Source organism: Selaginella moellendorffii, unplaced genomic scaffold (assembly GCF_000143415.4).
Source record: "Selaginella moellendorffii unplaced genomic scaffold, v1.0 SELMOscaffold_57, whole genome shotgun sequence".
NCBI lineage: Eukaryota > Viridiplantae > Streptophyta > Lycopodiopsida > Selaginellales > Selaginellaceae > Selaginella > Selaginella moellendorffii.
Genome location: NW_003314318.1, coordinates 459,867 through 475,675, shown reverse-complemented (window position 1 = coordinate 475,675; position 15,809 = coordinate 459,867). Strand labels below are relative to the sequence as shown.

The 15,809-nt window shown below is 48.2% G+C and overlaps 4 protein-coding genes across 6 annotated transcripts; 3 read left to right on the top strand and 1 right to left on the bottom strand.

Annotated features, from left to right (window-relative positions):
• Window positions 1-4,665: 4,665 nt before the first annotated feature.
• Window positions 4,666-8,086, bottom strand: LOC9654756 (potassium transporter 7). Of its 2 annotated transcripts, XM_024688285.1 has the most exons (9): window positions 7,654-8,085; window positions 7,306-7,549; window positions 6,916-7,161; window positions 6,802-6,852; window positions 6,474-6,734; window positions 6,360-6,412; window positions 6,192-6,306; window positions 5,885-6,139; window positions 4,666-5,815 (listed from the first exon to the last, which is right to left on the bottom strand). In XM_024688285.1, exons 1-9 carry the CDS (start codon window positions 7,708-7,710, stop codon window positions 4,758-4,760), a joined length of 2,340 nt encoding a protein of 779 aa, XP_024544053.1. In that variant the 5' UTR covers window positions 7,711-8,085; the 3' UTR covers window positions 4,666-4,757. The 2 variants fall into 2 exon arrangements, with proteins under 2 accessions (XP_024544053.1, XP_024544052.1); XM_024688284.1 differs by having other exon boundaries at window positions 6,802-7,161; window positions 7,654-8,086.
• A 294-nt stretch (window positions 8,087-8,380) lies between these two features.
• On the top strand, window positions 8,381-9,286 carry LOC112351088. The gene is made up of 5 exons (XM_024688290.1): window positions 8,381-8,494; window positions 8,546-8,700; window positions 8,767-8,825; window positions 8,889-9,085; window positions 9,150-9,286. The coding sequence occupies exons 1-4, from the start codon at window positions 8,397-8,399 to the stop codon at window positions 9,042-9,044; spliced, it is 468 nt and encodes a 155-aa protein (XP_024544058.1). The 5' UTR covers window positions 8,381-8,396; the 3' UTR covers window positions 9,045-9,085; window positions 9,150-9,286.
• A 118-nt stretch (window positions 9,287-9,404) lies between these two features.
• On the top strand, window positions 9,405-10,679 carry LOC9654755 (cationic peroxidase 2). The gene is made up of 4 exons (XM_024688289.1): window positions 9,405-9,640; window positions 9,695-9,892; window positions 9,951-10,113; window positions 10,193-10,679. The coding sequence occupies exons 1-4, from the start codon at window positions 9,413-9,415 to the stop codon at window positions 10,600-10,602; spliced, it is 999 nt and encodes a 332-aa protein (XP_024544057.1). The 5' UTR covers window positions 9,405-9,412; the 3' UTR covers window positions 10,603-10,679.
• A 1,562-nt stretch (window positions 10,680-12,241) lies between these two features.
• Window positions 12,242-14,652, top strand: LOC9654754. 2 transcript variants are annotated; one of them, XM_024688286.1, is made up of 5 exons: window positions 12,242-12,332; window positions 12,396-12,731; window positions 12,786-13,430; window positions 13,489-13,671; window positions 13,728-14,652. In XM_024688286.1, exons 1-5 carry the CDS (start codon window positions 12,252-12,254, stop codon window positions 14,283-14,285), a joined length of 1,803 nt encoding a protein of 600 aa, XP_024544054.1. In that variant the 5' UTR covers window positions 12,242-12,251; the 3' UTR covers window positions 14,286-14,652. The 2 variants fall into 2 exon arrangements, with proteins under 2 accessions (XP_024544054.1, XP_024544055.1); XM_024688287.1 differs by lacking the exon at window positions 13,489-13,671.
• The last annotated feature ends 1,157 nt before the right edge of the window (window positions 14,653-15,809 follow it).

Genomic DNA, 15,809 nt, shown 5'->3' with positions numbered 1-15,809 from the left:
TTCATTCTTTATGGCAACGGCCGTACACATGCATGTGCACAAGATGAGGCGGACCTGGTTGTGCGTGTGGGCGATCTCGAGCTTGAGTTGCAGTCGTTGCGGGTGGTGCCGAGTCAAGCTTTTGACCTCATTCTTGGTATGGATTGGTTGCAGCGCAATCATGCCAAGTGTGATTTTGAGGCTTCTCCCCCTTGTCTCATACTTCCTTATGTTTTATCCATTCCTCTCACTTCCGTACCTCTTCGTCCCTCTACTTCTACCTCTGCTTCCATTACTTTTGTTCCCCCACTGTTTCCTCTTATGTTTCCATCTTGTTCTGCTCTTCCCTTTCCCGATCCCTCCGATGATCTTTGTGTTGCAGCAGTTGACCGGCTCATGAAGGAGTATTCTGATCTCTTTGAATTTGACCTATCGTCTGGGGCCAAGATTGCCACACGTCATCCCATTCCAACTGGGGATGCTCATCCAATCAAGGTTCCTATTCGTCGTCGGTCACCCAAGGAGATCAAGATTTTACGTGCAAACGTCAAGGAGATGTTGGAGAAGGGTGTTATTCGGAAGTCGCGAAGTCCTTGGGCATGTGAACCTCATCTTGTGACGAAACCTGATGGTAGTATTTGTTTCTGCATTGACTATCGTCCGTTAAATGAAGTGACGATCCCAGACGTATACCCTCTTCCTCACACTACTGATCTCTTGGATCGTCTGGGGCGAAGTCGTTGGTTCACCAAGCTAGATCTTGCTTCTGGGTATTGACAAGTACCGATGGCCAAAGAAGATATTCCTAAGACTGCTTTTTGTACACCATTTGGTCTGTACGAGTTCTTGGTGATGCCGTTTAGTTTGAACAATGCTCCAGCAACTTTTCAGCGGATGATGGACGAGGTTCTTTGCGATATGCCGAAGGTGACGGCTGACTTCATTGATGATGTCTTGATCCACTCGGAGGGGACGTGGGAGGAGCATGTTCGTGATGTTTGTAAAGTGTTGGATCGGCTGCGCGACGTTGGTTTAAAGCTGAAGCGGTCAAAGTGCGTGTTTGGGTCCAAGGACACAACTTATCTTGGGTACCGTATTTCTCGTGAGGGTTTGCAAGTTGATCCTGACAAACTTGTAGCCGTTCTAAAGTTCCCTACTCCGAAGTGTGTGAATGATGTGCAGCGCTTTTTGGGTAAGGTGCAGTATCTCGGTCGTTTTGTGGATCATCTTTCCGATCGCACTACACCATTGCAAGCGTTGCTGAAGTCATCAACGTCATCTTTCATCTGGTCTCCGGATTGTGAGTGGGCGTTCATGAATCTCAAAGAGCTATTGACGACTCCTCCGGTTTTGGCATATCCTGACTACACTCGGCCTTTTATTTTGTGCGTGGATGCTTCTGACATTGGTCTTGGAGGTGTGTTGATGCAAGAGAACTCGAGTGTGCCTAGTCAACGCCATCCCATTGCATACATAAGCCGTACATTACAACCAGCGGAGATGAACTACTCCACGACAGAGAAGGAGTGTTTAGCAGCAGTCTGGTTCGAGAAACTTCATGCATATCTACATGGTTCTCGGACGTTACTTGAAGGTGACCATGCTGCTGTTACTTCATTATTGAAGCGGAAGAACCTGGTTGGTCGTACAGCTCAATGGGTTTTGAAGCTTCAGATATATGATTTCGATGTTGTTCATCGCCCAGGGAGTTCTATGGCTGATGCTGATGCCCTTTCTCGAGCTCCTCTTCCTTCTCCACTCACTTCTCATGTTTCTGACGAACCTATTATTCCAGCATTTGTGGATTTTCTAGATGAGGATTCTGTGCTGTCGGCGGTTACTGTCCTTGATGTTCAGTGTCCACAGGGCGCAGAGCAAGATCTACCTTCTCTTGATGAGGTTTGCGAGGCTCAAAAGATTGAGCCGTGGATTCGAAGGCTTCGAGATGGGTTTGAGAATCCTGCATCACTTGCTGATGATTTGCCTTTCTAGCATTTACATTCTCAATATCGCCTTGAAGATGGCCTTCTTTATTTTGTGGGGACGGATCCTAATGGTCATTTACGGCTGGTGGTGCCTTCGCTGTTTATTCCGCGGTTTCTCCATGCCTACCATAATTCTCTTGTTCTAGGTGGTCATATGGGACACCGTCGTGTCACCGAGAAGCTGCGCAGATCTTTCTATTGGCCAGAGATGCGATGTGATATTATCCGGTATGTGCGTAGCTGTGTTTGGTGCCAAGCTCGTAATACTCCCCCTTGTGCTGCGGAAGGACGGTTGGAGTCAATTGTAGTTTCTCGTCCATTTGAGTTGGTGGCATTTGATCTTATGGGACCTTTTCCACGATCGACTGCTGGCAATGAGTATGTTATTATTGCTTCTGACTACTTGACTCGTTGGGTGGAAGTTGGTGCTCTTGCTAGTGCCTCTGCAACTACTGTTGGATACTTCCTCCTCAATCGAATGGTGTTCCAACATTCTTGTCCAGAGCGGATTCTTTCGGATAATGGTTCTGCATTTATGACTGAGGTATTTCATGTTTTAACATCTCGGTTGGGGATACGCCATACTTTTACGAGTGCTTATCATCCACAATCAGACGGTCTGGTGGAACGGCTCGTTCGGACATTCAAAGGGATGATTGCGAAGTATGTGAACTTTCAGCATTCGGATTGGGATGGTTATTTGCCGTCTCTTCGGTATGCCTATGTCACAGGGGTGCAGAGTTCTGTTGGTGCTTCACCATATAAACTTCTATATGGTCATGATCCAATATTACCAACAGAGTTGGGTTTACCTTCGCGATTGCCACGAGCTCCTAATGCTAGGTCATGGGATCAATATTTGACAAGCATTCTTCCATTTGTCCGAGCAAAGTCTGTTGAACACTTAGGCCGCGTACAAGTGGGACAACAACGGTATTACAATTCCCATCATCGTCCACCTGCAGAGTACAAAGTGGATGATTTGGTGTTAGTCCGTTTTCCCCATCTTACAGTACGTGGTTTATCTAAGGGGCTCCTTGCGCAGTGGAAAGGACCGTATCGGGTGTTGCGGCAAGTTGGACCACAAGTTTATGAGGTTCGGCATGACATTCAACAGGCCGATCCTCCGGAGATTGTGCATGTGCAGCAGTTAAAACGCTTCATACAAAGGGATCAGGAGCAGTTAATACCGTCTACAGATCCACCGATGCCTCCTCCTGACGTTCCTCCAGATCCCGGCCCATCTACAAGAGAACCCTGACGGCCTTCCATTATTCCGAGAGGAGGGGATGATGTGAGGGCCAAGTGTACGGCTACGATGCCGTATACTAATATTAGCGTAGTGGGATTTTAGTAGCTGTCGGATTGGTTTCAATCCGGACCACTCACTCCTGTATATAAGCTAGGGTTTTTGGGCTAATTGATATGCATATTTCTGTATTCCCTTTCCATATTCCATGCACTCACAATACTATATTATCATATTAGAATTTAATAAACATTCTTCCACTAGGTTAAGAGGAGTTTATTTAACATTTGGGCTATGTACAAGTGGGACAACAATGGCACTACAACTTATCTATAAAGTATAAAGTAGATGATCTAATATTGGTTTGTTTTCCCAATTTTACAAATATATGGTTTGTCTAACAACTCTTTGTATTGAGTGTTTTAGCAAGTTAGACAAGTTTATGAGATTTAGCATTATAATCCTCCAAAAATTATATATATGTAACAATTGAAACACTTTATAAAAGCAAGTTGCACCACTTACAAATTCATTTGATGCTTCCTCTTGATGTTCTTTTAGATTTTCACCCATTAACCAAGAACTTTAATTGCCTTCCATATGAGGGGATGATATGAGCTACAATGCAATATTTGACCACTCAATTCTATATATATGTTTTTGGGTTAATTGAATATGCATATTTAGTGAAGGCACCTTTGATTGTTCCTGAAGATTACTTAGATTTGTGTTTGTTTAGATCTAGCTTATCTCAAATTTTAAATTGACCTATATACAATAATAGCTACATAATTTTTGTAGTAATTTTATTTTTGATCCTGATCTTAAGCGGCCAACCAAAGAAAATACTGTAACTAATTTGATATACGGTCAGACCACCATTTGTCATCCCTCTTGAAATGGAGCCATTGATTGACAATTTCATCTGAAGCTGGCTGAGCCTTTGTTACAACCTGACGTACGTGATTTCTTTGTAACTTCAAATATAGCCTGACTAGAACTGTGCTGCTGCCAATTTCAGATCATGGAGTATTTAATATAGGTAAGTTATTTCTATTTTCCACATAATATATGGTTATTTATATCAGACGCCCATAATACATTATTAGGAAACTTTGATTTATAAATAACTAAATTACAATTGGCAGAAGCAGTCTTTTTATAACTGGTTGGCCAAGGACCATGATTTGTGTCCCAGTAAGATTTACCTCCATATACCATATTTTGCAATTTTCTAGGGCTACATATAGTAGGACCTAGCATTAACACTGCTGCTGTACTCTATAATAATACATATTTTTGAGGGCTCAACTGAAAGAATGAGATAACAAAACAACGGACGCAAATTGAAAACTTATCACTCTTAATCCCTCCAGTCTTCAGTCTTGAGTACCCACATCCTTTGCCAATGGGATTGCTGTCAAAGATTTGCAGCTGAACAGTACAATAGAGTTACAGACATGGGAGTTTGATTTCAGACCTTTTTTAAAAGAAAAGAAAAAACTCTGAATCGGTTTTACATTGAGATTCAAAGTTTTTTTTTTTCAGACGTAGTAAATCATTCCCACCTCGATGAGGCAAATGTGAGGAATGTCGAGTGCTACAGCCGGTCCCCGGCAGTTCTTTCTCAAAAAGTTGTAGCAAACGTCGATAACGAACTTCTTCATGAAGGACGAGGAACGCTTGGCCTTGACATACGAGTGCCCCAGCATGTACGCCACCCCCGAGTTCTTGGCATCAAACAGCTCCGTCAGCTCCGCCCGGATGTCTGGATCCAGCTCCGGGCTCCTCGGCAGCTCGAACCTCACCCTCCTTGGTTGCAAGGCTTCGATCTCTGGCGTGCCCAGGGACAGAGATCTGATCGACTGCTTGTCACTGTCTTCCAGCCCCGAGGTTACCATCTTGATGCTGGACTGGAGCGGCAATCCCATCATCGTCATCCTCCCGTCAACGGACGAGTGGTCGCTGCTCGACGGGGCCCAAGTGCTCGACGCCTCGGTTTGGATGAACTCGCCAACGTTGAAGATAAGCTGGTTCTCGAAATCGTTGTCGTCCTTGTGGACGTCCTTGTAGCCATAGCGCACGATGCACCGGAACATCCTGTACTCCTTGGGACCGATGCGGCCGATGAGATACCTCTCCTCTGGCCGGACGTAGGGAACTGGGACCGATTTGATGCACACGAAGATGAGCACCTGGTGGAAGGCCGGAAGATTGGTGACGAAGTGGGAGAAGATCGCGGGGACGCCAGTGACGAGCTCCGAGTAGATGAGCCCGATCCCAGGGACACGGACGATGCCGAGGCTCGGCCCAAGAGTGAGCAGCCACTTCATAGAGACCTTGTTCTGGAGATCAAAGTCATACTTTTTCGCCGTGCCGTAGTGCCAAGTGTACATGACCGCGACGAAGAACACGGATAACGCCAGCGGCACCCAGCCGCCTTCGTGTACTTTGAGCATCGCGGATGAGACGTACATGAGCTCGATCGTGCCGAAGAACATGAAAAAGATGATGGCAAGGATGATGCTCCGCTTCCATACGATCACAATCACCAGTGACATGAGGAACGTCGTCACAAACATGACCGTGATGACAGCAAGTCCTGTGCGATGATGACACATTTGCGAGGATAAGTCTTCAACACAAACACGAAGTTTTCATACAAACGTACCATAAGCGTGGCCGATGAAAATTGTGCTTCTAAAGCCCAGAGTGACTGCCAGGCAGAGGATGAGCAGTATCCAATTAACCTCGGGAATGTAGATCTGTCCATATATGTCTTTTGATGTGTGGACGACTTTCACCCTTGGAAAACAGCCCAAGGACATGCACTGTTTGATGATTGAGAAGGTTGCTGAGATCACTGCCTGGCTCCCCACCACTGACGCAAGTGTTGCTATGACGACAACTGGCCAGTAAACAGGCTCTGTGACAGCAACACATAAGTATTCAATAACAACAGTGGGACAATGACATACTTGGGATCGACTTGTAGAAGCTGCCCTCAATGTCGCTGTGATTACGAGACAAATAGGCGGCTTGGCCCATATAAGCACAAACCAGGCAAGGATAAACGACACAGCCAAAAGCAATCTGCAAACACAAATACACACAGTGATCTCAGCTCGGGGAATCACAGCTCTCACCTGGATAGACAGCTCAGAAAAGTGTCCCAAGTCTGCAAACATGGCCTCTGTGCCTGCAAAAGTAGAGTGCTTCAGTCCGCGGACGAGCGTTGTATATCGTATAATTGAGCAAACCTGTGATGCAAAGCAGCACTCCTCCCATAGATATCCAGCCATCGAATCCGGTTCTCTTGAAATACTTGTACATATAGTAAGGGGATAAAGCTCGGACGACGTGAGGGTTCCAGCGAGCGATGTTGTAAATTCCAATGGCGCCGATGCTGAATAGCCAGGCCAGCACTATGGGAGCGAACATAAATGCCACCTTGTGCGTGCCATGGTGCTGCAGCGCGAAAAGCCCCACCAAAATGAGGCAGGCGATCAGTTCTACTACGTCTGCGAGCCAACAAGAAAATGGACAGCATAAGTCTCACTGACAAGAAAAGCATAAGGTTGGCCTTACGCTTGTTGAGGTCATCGACAGCCACTTTGATGCCATAAACAGAAGATAGAACTGAAAGCCGTCCATTAGTTACAGACAGCATTGAAAAAAAAGAGGAAAAGCAAAGCTTATTACCCGAGATGGCGGGAGTTAAAACCCCGTCACCAATCACCATGCACGTCCCCAGCAAAACCACTAGCAGCAAAGCAATGCGGAGGCTCTTGTGCCTTTCCAGGAGCCCTTTCATCCTTGCCCCACGATAGCTCTCCCTGACGTTCTGGAGCTTGTAAGTCGATAGCTCCTCGTCAACCGCCTGTTGATTTGGCAAGAGGCTTAACTTTGCGTGCCTGCACAGCAGTGAATATAACGCGAATGTTCCACCTGCAACAGAAGGACAAAACACCAAAACCAGTGAGAGTGATCCGGAAAAACTAGAAAACTTCTCCTAAAAGTCTATCTATCTCTCGAGATTTTCCTCTCCAACCTTGCTACGAATCAAAAAAACCCACCACCACCACCACCCACCTTCGCCGTTGTCATCAGCACGGAGTACGATGAGAACATACTTGAGTAAAGGAATGAGTGTCAGGGTGTAAAGGATGAACGAGAGAACCCCCAAAACCTCCGTGTCGTCCTCGTGGAGCTGGAGCTTTCCCGAAAATGTGCTCCGGTACACATAGAGAGGAGAGGTGCTCAAATCTCCATAGACCACACCAAAGCTCTGGTACGCCAAGAGCAGCACCGCCTTGAGGGATTTCCTCCGGTAGCTCTGCCAAGAACAAGAAACAAACCATCCATCGGTTAGTCCGGATCGAAATTGGGGATTCTCGGCGCCGCGGCAGCCCCGAAATCGCAGCAAAGATCCATCCATACCTTAGGATTGAGGTCGATGAAGCTGTTGCCTCCGACAGACGACACCTCGGGATCCATCGCCACGAAATTTCGGCCGCGCTCGCCTCTAGAACCAAATGCTCCCCGCGGATCGCAGCAAAACCTCGCCAGCTCCTAGAATGCAGCATCGGCGGCAGCGCCTAGCCGCCGCGGCGGCGATCGGCGACGGAAAATCTGCATTGAACGCCCGCGCACAAGATTCCTGACGACACATCATCCCTGTTCTTCTTGTCCATCTCTTTCTCGTCCCTCTCACTCACGCAAACGCTCTCCCCTCTCTCTTTCTCATTCGATCTCTCTCTCTCTCCTATCACTTCTATCACTTCTATCGCGCTCTAGCTAGGCTTTGCGAAAGGAAGGAAGCGAGAAAACTCCAGCGAAGGCTGCCACTGCCGTCAGTGGAGACAGCATATACCGGTAGGATCGTTTATTCTGTTATCGAGATTGTAAAGAGATTCGCGGCCGTACTGTGGTCCATAGCCCGTGACCAATGGAATATAGGACACGGTGTTGTTGGTGGTAATGGAAATATACTGTCTGTTAGGTGGGTGATTAAACCGCGGTAAGAATCCAACGGGATTAAAAAACTACCGTGCTACGGCGTGCTTTGCGTGGACCATCTTCCACAACGGGAATCAAGGATGGTTTTTAAATTTTAAAAGATGCTTTGCGGATATGCTGTCCCTGATTTGTTAAGAACCCTAAAGTTCGAAATCTTAGGGTAAATGGAGGAGCTCACGGAGGCAGAGCGGCGGGCGCTGCGCGGCAGCAAATTTGCGCCGCTGCGGCAGGATCCTGATCGATCGGGAAATGCGCAGCCTAGGTATGCGTGCAATCCACAGGGAAATCGCAGGTGTTTTTGACGACATTCAAGGCTGGCTCATCCAGGGGGAGCGCTCACCACCAACAAAGCTGCGGCATTGGCTAAGTTCCTGGAGAGGAAGCTCAAGGAGCCTGGTAGTCTCAGCTCGCTGGATCCAGATATCGTGGAGAGGGCAGTGCTCAATGCTAAAGCCGCTGTTAATCCAGGTAAGCTTAAAGCAAATATATGTATTGTCTTACGATGTTCTTCGTTTTCTTGTGTGTTGTTTCCAGGGAAGCATTCCACCGGATTGAAGATCCGTCACGTTGCTTCTTTTTCGGACTCTGAGGAGGTACAGACATGGATCGTTTAAAAGTGTTTTCTGGTCCAAAATCTTTGCGATGGCTCACTCCAGGAATCGATGAAGAGAACAGCGGGGCCGAGCTCGTCGCTGTCCGTTGCTGCTCCTGTCATAGACAAAAAGAAGAAAAACAAGAAGAATAAGAAGGGCAAGAACATCATGAAGAAGAAGAAGAAAAAGCAAAAGCAAAAACATAACAAACAGAACTAAGTCAAAGCTTGGAAATGCAATAGAAAACGCGGCCTACAGAAGTACGTCCTTTCGGAACCTTTCTTTCGTACTTTAGTTGGCTGGATTTTCCTATTTCTCGTGCAGAGCTTGGACTTCGTCAAATCTATGAGCGCAAGCTTCCCTGGATTTGGACCTTGTCAATGGGTTTTTTAAGCCTGGAAACAGTCATCAGAGGCAGCAGACACGGTTTATGACGACTAAGTTACGAGTAACTTGGACTATAAGAGCCTTGTATCAGTGGCTCATTTCATCAAGGAACGACGCTCATCTTCGGATCATCGATCACTGCCAAGAGAATTCGAGGAGGAAGAAGAAGTGCCAAGTGATTGAAGAAGTTTAGAGCGAGGATGGAAACTTGGAGAGGGAGCGTTTTGGTTTTCCTGCTGCTGTCACTGAGCTTGGGTGTCTTGGCTCACGGTGAGAGTGGAGGACGCAAGCATGGCTACCACAGCTACTCGAGATCTTGTCCTCAGGCCGAGAGGATCATAAGGGACACTCTAAGCAAGCACGCCGGTTGGGACAGGACGATACCAGCAGGAGTTCTTCGCTTGCACTTCCACGACTGTTTCGTCGACGTGAGTAGCTTTACAAGATTTAAATTCTGGTTTTCTAACTTTGCTGGTCTCCAGGGCTGTGATGGATCGATTCTTCTCGACTCAACTCCCACCGACGGAACTAAAGTGGAAAAATTGTCCCTTCCAAACTTCATGTCCGCCAGGGGCTTCGAGATGATTGAGGAAGCAAAGCAGAGGTTGGAAGCAGCTTGTCCTGGAGTTGTCTCCTGTGCCGACACTCTGGCCATAGCTGCCAGAGACTCGACCGTCATGGTAAGCTTAGCATCTTTTTAGAAACGCTGAATCAAGTCCTAAGACGTTGTCACTGCAGCTTGGAGGAAAGTATTACCAAGTCCCAACCGGACGCTACGACGGAAGAGTTTCCAGCCAGGAACGTGGCAACACCTTACCATCCCCGTTTGGCGATGCGTCGGCTCTCATTCAAAACTTCAAGGAGCGCGGCTTGTCAGTCCAGGACCTCGTCGTTCTCTCAGGTACGAATCGATTTCAACTTCCATCTCTTTCCCTCCAGTTTGTAAGTAGGCATTAACGCTACTCCCTTGCAAACCACAGGTGGTCACACTCTTGGTACCGCCGGCTGCGCCACATTCAGCAATCGTTTGGACAACTTTACGAAAACTGGCAAGCCGGACCCGACCATCAATCCCAGATACCTCTCGCATCTCCGGAGGCAGTGCCCAGCACCGGGGTCGCCAAACCGTGTGGAGCTGGACAAAGGCTCGGAGTTTGTGTTCGACAACAGCTACTACAAGAACTTGGCCAGGAGAAACGGGGTCCTCACGTCGGATCAAGTTCTCAACGAGGACTCGAGAACAAGTCACTACGTCAAGAACTTTGCGCACAAGCAGCACGATTTTTTGTCGCAGTTTGCGGCCTCGATGGTGAAGATGGGATACATTGGGTGGAAGAACAAGCACAATGGGGAAATCAGGAGGGTGTGCTCCATGGTAAACACCCATTAAACACGGTGAAACCGTGACTGATTCTTTTTGGAAATAATCGTAAACTGTGAATATGGAACGCGTGCCATTTTTCTTTACTGCATCACAAAATCAAATGCATAGTTTACCGTTCTTGCAGCTCAGGAAACTATATCACTTTCATGACATGCTTGGGAAGCCTGGCCACGAGACTAATGGTCATGAGACCTTCATGCAGCTTGTTTTCAGTCAAAGTAAAGGTATGGATCAACCATAAAATTGTAAACTGTATCTTCACTATATAGAGCTTGAATTTCCAAGCTACAAGATTGGCATTGTTGGGCAAGGCGTAATCAGCCCACTCTCCCCGAGAAAAGGATTCCAAACGTAGAGCCTCCTCTCATGTCTGGAATATATCAACGCTTGTCCTCCGAGACTACTCACAGGCGGTCTGGCTGCGGACAATCACCGTGCGGCGCCACCATCGCATGAGCTGTCCTCGATCTAGTTGTCCTCCGCAAAGAACTTACCACTGTCCGCTCTTCAAGCTGGAGTACATGGCCGGGCGGAATGCTTGCACTTCCTTGAGGAAGAACGAGTTCCGAGCTCGCACGTCGCCGTGGCCGAGCATGTAGGCGATCCCCGTCTCTCGATACTTCCTAGAGAATCGTCCTCGCTCACGGACGAGCCAGCTCCTAGCTCGTCGTTGTCCGCCACCATCAAGTCCTCCTCGAACTCCCTCCTCAGCAGAAGCTGCCTCGTTGTTGGCGGCGGCGGCGTTCTCTGCTCGTTCCAAAACCTCCTCACGGCGGATAAAGTTCTCCAGGAACTCCACCAGCAGCTGCTCGAATAGCCACGCCGTGGGGATTTTCCAGAGGTCTAACACTTACCTCCCGGTGTTCTTCTGCATCAGATACGTGCCAGTCGCAACAGTTCCCCGCGAGGAAGGGGCCCCAAGAGCTACCACATACATGTACGTGAGATATGGGTACAGGGACATGTGGACGAGCTCGTTGTACACCAGTCCCAGGCCGGCCACCCCGCGCCTCACTTCGTACTTGTGGTTCTTCTTCGTGAATATGCATATGACGAACTCTTCCTTCCGTGAACAGAACCGATGACAAGTATACGCCAGCTCGATGGTTCCAAAAAGAAGGAAAACTTACCGAGTGATTAACATGATAAGCGTGACCAAAGTAATGTGGCAACTACAGCAATGCCTGGGCAAAGCATAAGGCGTAGTTTCATCAGGAAAACGAGGGAACTCCTCCAAAGGTGGAGATGGTTTGTATAAAACCGAAAATGAATGAAGTAACGATCGTAAATCCCTTCTTCTCTTCTCGTCGTGATTCTACGTTTCAAAGATCGATCTACGATGGAAATTGGGTGGGTCCTAAGTGCAAATGGCGACGTATACCAAAGTCTCATCCATGGAAAGGCAAGGAAAAGCGAAACTTACATTCGTCCACTTTTGGAAAAATTTGAGGCATACATCTTGTCCGTAGTGATTTTTGCGGTTCTTCTCTACCTTGGACGAAACAAGAAATGAGGTTTTCTTAAGATTAGTAGTACCGCCGATGATCCTCAGATTCGCAAGATCCAAGCAAATCTCTTTACATATATTCCTTGTCTCTCACGATCTTCTAAATCGATACTTTCCATAGTAACCCTGCCCTATTATATTGGCGGCGATGGAAGCTCTAGCATTGGCGTTCTCCTGGTTGCGACGCGCTCCAGCACAGGCAAGCGGATTGAAGATCCTCCTCCTTGAGGTGTACAGCTCGCTCGTTTCTGTCATTTTTTCTTGTTCCTTGACATTTTTCGCGTGCGGGCAGACTCCTGCAGCAACAGCGGACAAGGAAGCGGAGGATTTCCCAGCACTGCCCTCGCAGCTCGAGGCAGTGATCGCCAGCAGTGACCCAGCATCAAGTGTTCCCGGGTATGATGCACCTGTACTCGAGGAGGATGACGAGCATGACTTGCAAGAGGTAACTCCAGATGTAGCTAATCTTCTCTTGCAGCCGGTTGCTCCAATCGAGCTGGAGGATTCGTCCTCGCCAGCACCACCCTCGCAACTCGAGGCAGTTAGTCACGCAGCAGCATCAAGTGTTCCCGAGTACGATCCACCACCATTACCTGTACTCGAGGATGACAACCATGATTCGCAAGAGGTAACTCGAGAGCTTAAATGGTTTGCCTGGAACCGCACCAACCTTTTCTTGCAGCTAGAGGCGGTCATGGCTGGCTCTGAGGATTCAGTTCGGTATACTTCTCTCAGTGGCAAGACGCTTGCAATCGACGACGACGACGACAACCTGAGCTGGGAGGATATCCAGAGCTTCTTTCGGACCTGGACATTCCCGTCGGTGCAGCTACCGTCCAGAGCCGATTTGCATATGGAGGTGGAGGAACTTAAGAAGCTAGCTGGAGAGTGGACTTGGAAGCTACCGACCAGTCTTCAGTCGATAAAGGAAGAAATGTGGAGTAGGCTTTTGAACGCGGGCTTGGAGGAGGACGAGGTGACGTCCCAGGAATTATGGGAAGAACTCAAAAACTTCCTGGGGTGGCATCGAGTCCCAGTTACCAGTTCCCGACGGATGCTTCTGGAAGTACCGCCAGGTCCTCCTATCTTCGTCTCCAACGAGAATGGACCTTCTCTGTTCCGCTGGGTGGATCGCTTCGTAGCTCCACTGAGCGCTCAACAAGATGGGGAAGAACAAGGCGGTGTTTCATCACCACCAGCCTCAGTCGTTTGGCAGAGGTTGAGAGGCGATGGCACCAGCAGCATGAGAAAGCACAGGAGGCCTCCAGACAAGAATAGTGAAGGACAAGAACTTATGGCAGCAATGGACGAGGAGTCATCCTACAAGGTATGTCTCTGTTGACAGGAATCAGATATGTATTCGTACTAAGATCTACACTGAACAGGTGCTAAAGTCTCATGCGGCAGCAGGATCTCGAAAGTTGTTGAGGCAAGCTGATGTTTCATCGACACCAGCTTCAGTCTTTTGGCGGAGCTTGCGAGGCAATGGCGTGGGAATGCACAGGAGGCTTCCATACAAGAACAGTGAAGAACTTGCAGCAGCAATGGCCGAGGAGTCATCTGACAAGGTATGCCTCTGCTGACAGGAATCAGATATATTCGTACTAAGATTGAATTTGAACAGGTGCTAAAGTCCCATGCAGCCACAGGATTTCCATCTCAGAAGTTACTGGCTGGCGGCACTGGTGACACTAAGGAGGCCAGTAGCAATGCTTCACCACCACCAGCATCGCCACCACCTTTTATGTGGCGGTGGTTCCCTCGAAGCTTGGGCGAGGATGGTGGGAAGGCCAAGAGGATCAACACCGAAACGTTTCAAGAAGCCAAAGAGACTTCAATATCGAGCTCTCAGAGTTTAGTGGATGACGTCGGGGTGGGCAGCAGCAGCGGCAGTGCCAGTGATTTCATCGAATTATTTGAAGGAGAAGGCATTAGCAGCAGTGATGCCTTCCTGAACTCGCTATTGGAAGGTGAAGGTGGCGGCAGCAGCAGCAATGCGTATCTTCAGCTGGCTTCCTCCAATGATCTCAACTTGCAAGCGACGGCTGTGGCAGCAACCCCGCTGCTTCTTCCAATCCTTGCCGGGCTGCTGGTTGCGCTGCTGTTCCTCGTCGTTCTCTACTTCCTCTCGGTGATCAGGAGGAGGTGGGGGAGGAGGAAGAGAGAGCTCCTGCCTCACTGAGTTCCAGCTTTCGATGCAAATGCATCAGGACGTGCAGTGGACGGGATCAAGTTGCCGCAGGCATGGATCAAAACTTGAAGCCGGTGGCTTAACACTCCGTGATGCTCCCCGTAGGGAGTGATAGAACTTTGGTGGCAGATTTTCATCGGCTGGAGAGAAGGTGGCTCTAACGTCATCAAGACAAGAAGTGAGCGGAGATATCTTACGAAACAGAGGCCGCTGGTGGTTCTGGAGCTTTTTCTGGTCGTACACAACTTTCTATACCGATTGGTGGTGTAAGTGCAAGCCAGGAAGAAAGATCATATACTGAATGTTTGTAGCATCTAAAGTTTGCTGATTCAGAAAAAACAGTTTTTTATTTTCTTCAGAGGCTTGGTGGGAAACAAAAGAAGTAGCCATCATGACTAGAAGTAACACGATCAGCACCTGTTCACGAAATGAGTTACTACCCTGTGTGAGAAGCGAATCGATGGAAGGACGCAATAGTAGCTTTGTGTTGCAATTTGAGTTGAGCTACAATCAGGATCATGATAAGCCAGTGTATCTCATACGAAAACTGGCAAGCCGCCAGATACCTGTCATCTCCAGCGGCAGTGTCCATCGCCGGAATTGCCAAACCGTGTGGAGCTGGACAAAGGCTCGGAGTTTGACAAACTACAAAAGAAACGGGATCCTTCAAGTTCTCAAAGAACCAGCCACTATTTGAAGAACTTTGCGCACAAGCAGCAGGACTTCCTGGGGTGGAACAAACACAAATGGGTCGATCAGAATTCAGGACGGTGTGCTCCATGGAAACACCCATCATGAACTGTGAAGATAAGAATCAAGTTACAAAAGCACAGTAGTTATCTCGATTTTTAAGATCTCCTTCACTGCTTCTCTCTCGCCATGGGACCGAAATATCACAGGGACTCTTAGATTTAACTTATTGACCAAGCATTGGATCATGGCGTTTTAAATTATAAGTCAATCAAGCGATATCTGTATTTGAAGTGTCTTGTCCCAAGTCCCGGCATCCATGTCGTAGGAGACGTAGGTCTTCATCTTGAAGGAGCGAAAATTCAGGTAGTACCCAGCTTGACCAGGCCACAATCACCAAAATCGATCACATACTCGCTCATAAACTCTTCGAGTTTCAAATCAAACCCGGCATCCTTGTTAACCATGTAGCTTTTGTTGGCAAGTACTAATAAAGCAATAAGGGGAGGCTTATAATCTGGACCTTGAGCTCGCGCAACACTACCATCACTAGATACTTGGATTTCCAAGTGATTCCCAAGGTAGAGTGTCCTATGGAGTGCGGAGCGAGTCAGCATGCAACGCTTGTCCTCCGAGACTGCACACAGGCAGTCTGGCTGCGGACCATCACCGCGTGGCGCCCATCGCATGATCTTGCCGCTGCTGTCCACGATGCAGTTGTCCTTCGTGAAGAACTTAGCACTGTCCCTGTAGCTGTTCTTGAAGCGTGGAAAGCAGCGGCAAGATCATGCGATGGGCGCCACGCGGTGATGGTCCGCAGCCAGA

Bases quoted from the DNA above. Each gene is read 5' to 3' on its own strand.
- LOC9654754 (XM_024688286.1), top strand. From the start codon at position 12,252: ATGGAAGCTCTAGCATTGGCGTTCTCCTGGTTGCGACGCGCTCCAGCA. The intron at 12,732-12,785 runs GTAACTCGAGAG...CTTTTCTTGCAG, and splicing joins ACAACCATGATTCGCAAGAG to CTAGAGGCGGTCATGGCTGG. The intron at 13,672-13,727 runs GTATGCCTCTGC...GAATTTGAACAG, and splicing joins CCGAGGAGTCATCTGACAAG to GTGCTAAAGTCCCATGCAGC.
- LOC112351088 (XM_024688290.1), top strand. From the start codon at position 8,397: ATGGAGGAGCTCACGGAGGCAGAGCGGCGGGCGCTGCGCGGCAGCAAA. The intron at 8,701-8,766 runs GTAAGCTTAAAG...TGTTGTTTCCAG, and splicing joins TAAAGCCGCTGTTAATCCAG to GGAAGCATTCCACCGGATTG. The intron at 8,826-8,888 runs GTACAGACATGG...GGCTCACTCCAG, and splicing joins CTTTTTCGGACTCTGAGGAG to GAATCGATGAAGAGAACAGC.
- LOC9654755 (XM_024688289.1), top strand. From the start codon at position 9,413: ATGGAAACTTGGAGAGGGAGCGTTTTGGTTTTCCTGCTGCTGTCACTG. The intron at 9,641-9,694 runs GTGAGTAGCTTT...GCTGGTCTCCAG, and splicing joins TCCACGACTGTTTCGTCGAC to GGCTGTGATGGATCGATTCT. The intron at 10,114-10,192 runs GTACGAATCGAT...TGCAAACCACAG, and splicing joins GGACCTCGTCGTTCTCTCAG to GTGGTCACACTCTTGGTACC.
- LOC9654756 (XM_024688284.1), bottom strand. From the start codon at position 7,710: ATGGATCCCGAGGTGTCGTCTGTCGGAGGCAACAGCTTCATCGACCTC. The intron at 7,550-7,653 runs GTATGGATGGAT...TGTTCTTGGCAG, and splicing joins TCATCGACCTCAATCCTAAG to AGCTACCGGAGGAAATCCCT. The intron at 6,735-6,801 runs GTAAGGCCAACC...GTTGGCTCGCAG, and splicing joins TGTCGATGACCTCAACAAGC to ACGTAGTAGAACTGATCGCC.